At 33.4% G+C, this 7,151-nt stretch overlaps 1 protein-coding gene across 1 annotated transcript; it reads right to left on the reverse strand.

Annotated features, from left to right (window-relative positions):
* Positions 1-2,457: 2,457 nt before the first annotated feature.
* Positions 2,458-4,594, reverse strand: LOC149501528 (uncharacterized). Its single transcript, XM_089733087.1, has 3 exons — positions 4,427-4,594; positions 3,739-3,925; positions 2,458-3,292 (listed from the first exon to the last, which is right to left on the reverse strand). The coding sequence occupies exons 1-3, from the start codon at positions 4,577-4,579 to the stop codon at positions 3,168-3,170; spliced, it is 465 nt and encodes a 154-aa protein (XP_089589213.1). The 5' UTR covers positions 4,580-4,594; the 3' UTR covers positions 2,458-3,167.
* Between the last annotated feature and the right edge of the window lie 2,557 nt (positions 4,595-7,151).

The following is a 7,151-nucleotide window of genomic DNA, read 5'->3' on the forward strand; positions in this document are numbered from 1 at the left end:
TGATCCGAGTATAAATTTCAAGAGACAAATGCTGATAACAGCGCTCTCTGTTGACATTGATATGAACCAATGAACCATAGTATTTCGCAGAAAAATGGACCACATTTTTGAATTCGTTCAGTACTCCGTTCATAGATGGCGTTTGCTTATTTCAAAAACGTAAATGGTATATCAATAGCAAAGGAAGTTAAAGGAAGTTACCTACGTATTAAAGTTTTATTCACGCATCTCTAATTCTTGAGAGCTTCTTGAGACTAATATTATTAATATGATAGCACTTATGTCATTGTCTTACTGAACAAATCCAACATAGAATTAAAATGTGTGGTGTCGTGGGACACCGGATAGGAACGAAGTTCCATAATATAACAATATTAATTTTAAGTTTTATTTGAGGCATAAAGAAAATAATTATTCGGGTACACATTTTTTTTATGATTTTTTTATTGATAAAAAAAACTGCTTTACAAAGTTATCAACTTTATTTTATTAACAATGATATATAAAAAATAGATAATAATAACAATATACAAAGAAACAGCTATTTATATGAATAATAATGATAATAACCGTCATCACGTAGACTATAAGTTAGACACTGTATAGCCATCATACTAGGACTATACCTACGTAAATAATAAAAATCTTACGCTACGGACGTTTTTTTCCGGTTAGGGTACCCCTCCGCATCGTCCCATAAGGAACTTCGTTCCAATGAAAATAAAGCACACTCGAACTTCAGGAGTGGAATATAACAATTAAACATAAGGACCACGGAAACATAAGGATATACTATGTACATAAAAACCATTTTTTTATATTATTACTAGCTGACCCGGCAAACGTTGTGTTGCCTTAAATAAGATTTCTAGGGAAATTCTACTGTAGAAATAAAAACCTCATTTAACCACATAATACCTCATTAGAAACAAAAAAATATATCCAAAAAATTAAAATAAAAAATAAATGTTTGGGGTGGACAACCCTTTTCACTTAGGGGTATGAAAAATAGATAGTAGCCGATTCTCAGACCTACTGAACATACTATTGATACACAAATAAAACCAACAAAACATGGCTGAAAAATGTATAGTATTGTATAGCTCTCAAATATATTAAGTGTATAATCTATGATGTATAATGAGTAAGTAAGACAGGAGACCGGCTTCGTCCCCATCCCTACTACGTGATGTTTGCTGGATCAGTGGTGACACCTGGTGGGGATAGCTGATCGATTGATAGTTGATCAGTAGTCGACCGGCGAGCGCGGGAGATCAAATTCAATTTTAAAAAAATCATAATTAAAGGAACTTCAAATTATAAACTCTGAATAAGAATTTATCGTACTACAATTATAATATTTGATTGCCATCTTGCAACCTTATTGCGGATGGAAAAATAGGGGTTGATCGTATAAGAGTGAAAATTGAGAGTAATATGATTTTTTTTATTTTAAGTCATGATAAAACTAAATAAAAAACTTGCCAAAAAAATTAAAGTTTATAATTAACAAAAAATAGGAGTTGATCATAGAGGGATGAAAAATTGAGAGTAACATCAGATTTTTTATTTTAATTCATGACAAAATAAAAATAAAAATGAAAATCTTGCCAAAAAAATTAAAGTTTATAATTAACAAATAAAAAATAGGGGTTGACCGTAGAGGGGTGAAAATTTCAGAGTAATATGATTTTTTTTATTCTACGTCACGACAAAATAAAAACAAAATTCTCGCAAAACAATTTAAAGTTTTTAATTAGCAAATAAAAAATAAGGGTTGATCGTAGAAGGGTGAAAATTGAGGATTGTATGTATTTTTGTATGTTGTATCATAAAAAAATAGAAATTAAGAATTTTGTTTAAAAAATAAAAAATAAAATTTAGGGGTGGACTACCCCTAACATTTAGGGGGATGAAAAATAGATGTTGGCCGATTCTCATAGATACCGGATAAGCACAAAAAATTTCATCAAAATCGGTCAAGCCGTTTCGGAGGAGTATGGCAACGAAAACTGTGACACGAGAATTTTATATATTAGATGTCAAAATAACAATAATATAAACACACTTAAAAAATAGGAAGTGTTGAACATTGAATCTTTCCTTTTTTGAAGTCAATGAAAAGGCAATGAAATTGAGGAAAAAAAAACGGAGATTTTGAGAAATCCATATCCGACTTCTCTATATTTACATTTATTTGTCCCATTTAACGTTTTTTGCATAAAACATTTAAATTTAACACAAGCCCACAGAAAAATTTACAATAAAAACTAGCTGTGAGATAATAATATATTATGACACAAATAATTTCAACTTAACGTTTAGTATTTGGTGTTTAGTATGGATCTTCTATCCTAGTTATTCTATAATATAAATTAATTAAATCGGCATGTATATGCCTCAAACACATAAATATAATACAGACGCGGGCTAATACACAAAGAAAACAATGATTAATTACATACTACCTTCTGTTTATTAGTCGATATATACATAGTTAAAATCATTATTTTGCACAATGACATCATCGTTCAAGGTTCTCTCTCGCATTGGCGTTGCGCGACGGAGTATATTAGAACGTGTTAGTACTGTCAGTCCAAATTAAAAAAACACGTGTGGCACTCGGGGACTGCCGCAGTAAAGCTATTGCATAGCATTTTTTATCAACTTATGCAAGTATAAAAATTAGACAATAATAATTTAATATTAAAACAATAATAAAATAAGACCACGCTATATTTATAAACATTAACAAAAGCAAAACATTAACTGTCCCTTCACACTCATAAGCTAGACCGCGCGAGAGAGAGATGGGCAGACTTTTCATGACGCGCATGCAGTGCGACGTCACGCCGCGCGCTTATTCACAAACACTACACAAGCGCAACGTGTGGATGTGTCGAACGCGAGCTACATGGTAGGCTGAGTGGGGGTGTTAGGTTTTATTTTCGTTACGGAATTTCTTGATTCGGCCGCCGCGCTCAAAGCTCGCGATAAAAGTTATGCAATAGCTTAACAATATTACTAAATTTAATGAAATAAAATATAAATTATTAAATTATACTTCGTATTCAATGAGGTATGTTCCAGGCAATCAAAGCTTAAGCTTTTAGTCGATTAATAAAAGCGACGCGCGAAGCGTTTTGTTACGTCATACGTTTTTTACGTCACTCATATGAAAATACATTGAGCAAGAACTTCCTGTATTGTTCGCTGTCGATTGAATATACCACCCGAACGTTGGCTTCGTCTTTCGGTACGAATTCGTTTGTGTTGATACCCCTGTTTTTACCTGCGAGACGAAATTTAAAAATGAAAATTTAATTCTAAAAACACTGATTCTGAATGTATGGTAATGGCAACACTCGAAATTTTGTTACCAACAATAGTAATTCAATTAAACATTTTTGCAGCAGCGACTTTGCGAAGTCTTCGTCATTTTTATCTCTTGCCGTTCTTCTTCTAACAACACCACATAATCTTTTTTTGTTTTGGCATAACGGAAACGCTAAGTAGCGTCGTCAAAAGAGTTGGCAATGACGCGTAAACGTCACATCTTTTAGCTTTATTTAAAAAAATTAACAGTAGTCTGAGAAGTTTTGTCTGTTCCAATTAATTGCGTTATTTTCATTACCGTTCATTTTACTTTTATTTTCTTAAGTGACTTAAGTTACCATATTAAAGTATTCTCTTAAATCAGCTATGTGAAATAATGAAGTAAGAAAAAATAAAACTCACCGCACATAATAATATCGTTCTTGGCGTATTTATACTCTTTGACTAAATTCGGTTTAAGGAACGTTGATATCACCGCTGGGTCCAGTGACTGCCATCTCACGTTCTTAGGCAGGGAGATTCGTTCGTGCTTATTCTGAGCTTTCATTATTTTAGTGTCAATAGCACCCAAAACATTTCTTCTCCAACTCTAAAAGTGTACGCAGTTAAATTAGACATTAGTTTCGTGTTCGTTAACCTGATTTTCTTATTCATTTCCTGCGCATTAATTGAATTTGAACAGTGATTGGTTTTTATAAGTTCCTATGACTTTGAAGTCTATGAACCTAGTGGAACTGGTGGTAGCACCTCTTGTCAGTCCGCGCGGGTAGGTACCACCACCCTGCCCATTTCTGCCGTGAAGCAGTAATGCGTTTCGGCTTGAAGGGTGGGGCAGCCGTTGTAACTATACTGATACCTTAGAACTTATATCTCAAGGTGGGTAGCGCATTTACGTCGTAGATGTCTATGGGCTCCAGTAACCACATAACACCAGGTGGGCTGTGAGCTCGTCCACCCACCTAAGCAATAATTAAATAAAAACGTATAATTCATGCTTTGAAGTCTATGAACATAGTGGTTATCTCTCTTCAGATCGCACTGGCTATGGTCCATCCCTAGCTCATCCTCTCATCGAAGCTTATGAACTTACCGAACTGAAGTTGCAATGGAGCCTTGCTTGTGAAAATGGTAAAATTGTCACTTTTTCTGGGTCAGCCTTCTGCATCACTACATGATAGGCCTCTACGTCCATCAAGGCGTTGAATTCGGGCTTTGGGTCTTCTTTGCCTGTTACAAAAAGCATTGAAAGCTCCGCGTTCACGTCAGGAAAGCTTTTTGTGTCTGTTCCTATATTATATTCTAAAACCTTCGTTAGTCAAAGTGTCAAAGTTTTCTATGACGCATTTAGAGAGCTAAATGGACTTTCATAATATTATTACTCGCTGACTCGACAATTTTTTTATGCCATATACAATGACATTATTTCTAGGATTTTTTTTTGGGTGGACCACCCTTAACATTGTTATGAAAGGGGTATACAAGGGGTATGAAAAATAGATGTTGACCGATTTTCAGGCCCACATGCACACAAAAATTCATAAGAATCGGTTGAGCAATTTCGGAGGAACTTGGCAACTAACACCGCGATACGAGAATTTTATATATTCAATTTAATTCTTTGTCGATGTTTGTTAGTCATATTAACAGATCGATCGAATTTATATAGAAATTTCGGTAACAGCGAATCGCTTCATTCGATAAACAATTCCGAACAAGATACAGTCCGCAACCCAACATTAATAAAAGTAACAGCCCACTGAGTTTCTCGCCGGATCTTCTCAGTGGGTCGCGATTCCGATCCGGTGGTAGATTCGGCGAAGCACTGCTCTTGCTAGGGCCAGTACTAGCAACACACCCGGCTCGAGTCCCGTGAGCTCACCTACACGTCAAAGAGAAGCTGATATAGCCTCTCAAGGCTATGCCAATGATTACTCCAATCATTATGTTAATATTATGATGTTTATTTGAAATAAAATGGTGATCCGAGTATAAATTTCAAGAGACAAATGCTGATAACAGCGCTCTCTGTTGACATTGATATGAACCAATGAACCATAGTATTTCGCAGAAAAATGGACCACATTTTTGAATTCGTTCAGTACTCCGTTCATAGATGGCGTTTGCTTATTTCAAAAACGTAAATGGTATATCAATAGCAAAGGAAGTTAAAGGAAGTTACCTACGTATTAAAGTTTTATTCACGCATCTCTAATTCTTGAGAGCTTCTTGAGACTAATATTATTAATATGATAGCACTTATGTCATTGTCTTACTGAACAAATCCAACATAGAATTAAAATGTGTGGTGTCGTGGGACACCGGATAGGAACGAAGTTCCATAATATAACAATATTAATTTTAAGTTTTATTTGAGGCATAAAGAAAATAATTATTCGGGTACACATTTTTTTTATGATTTTTTTATTGATAAAAAAAACTGCTTTACAAAGTTATCAACTTTATTTTATTAACAATGATATATAAAAAATAGATAATAATAACAATATACAAAGAAACAGCTATTTATATGAATAATAATGATAATAACCGTCATCACGTAGACTATAAGTTAGACACTGTATAGCCATCATACTAGGACTATACCTACGTAAATAATAAAAATCTTACGCTACGGACGTTTTTTTCCGGTTAGGGTACCCCTCCGCATCGTCCCATAAGGAACTTCGTTCCAATGAAAATAAAGCACACTCGAACTTCAGGAGTGGAATATAACAATTAAACATAAGGACCACGGAAACATAAGGATATACTATGTACATAAAAACCATTTTTTTATATTATTACTAGCTGACCCGGCAAACGTTGTGTTGCCTTAAATAAGATTTCTAGGGAAATTCTACTGTAGAAATAAAAACCTCATTTAACCACATAATACCTCATTAGAAACAAAAAAATATATCCAAAAAATTAAAATAAAAAATAAATGTTTGGGGTGGACAACCCTTTTCACTTAGGGGTATGAAAAATAGATAGTAGCCGATTCTCAGACCTACTGAACATACTATTGATACACAAATAAAACCAACAAAACATGGCTGAAAAATGTATAGTATTGTATAGCTCTCAAATATATTAAGTGTATAATCTATGATGTATAATGAGTAAGTAAGACAGGAGACCGGCTTCGTCCCCATCCCTACTACGTGATGTTTGCTGGATCAGTGGTGACACCTGGTGGGGATAGCTGATCGATTGATAGTTGATCAGTAGTCGACCGGCGAGCGCGGGAGATCAAATTCAATTTTAAAAAAATCATAATTAAAGGAACTTCAAATTATAAACTCTGAATAAGAATTTATCGTACTACAATTATAATATTTGATTGCCATCTTGCAACCTTATTGCGGATGGAAAAATAGGGGTTGATCGTATAAGAGTGAAAATTGAGAGTAATATGATTTTTTTTATTTTAAGTCATGATAAAACTAAATAAAAAACTTGCCAAAAAAATTAAAGTTTATAATTAACAAAAAATAGGAGTTGATCATAGAGGGATGAAAAATTGAGAGTAACATCAGATTTTTTATTTTAATTCATGACAAAATAAAAATAAAAATGAAAATCTTGCCAAAAAAATTAAAGTTTATAATTAACAAATAAAAAATAGGGGTTGACCGTAGAGGGGTGAAAATTTCAGAGTAATATGATTTTTTTTATTCTACGTCACGACAAAATAAAAACAAAATTCTCGCAAAACAATTTAAAGTTTTTAATTAGCAAATAAAAAATAAGGGTTGATCGTAGAAGGGTGAAAATTGAGGATTGTATGTATTTTTGTATGTTGTATCATAAAA

Source organism: Bombyx mandarina, chromosome 15 (assembly GCF_030267445.1).
Source record: "Bombyx mandarina strain Sakado chromosome 15, ASM3026744v2".
Lineage (NCBI taxonomy): Eukaryota > Metazoa > Arthropoda > Insecta > Lepidoptera > Bombycidae > Bombyx > Bombyx mandarina.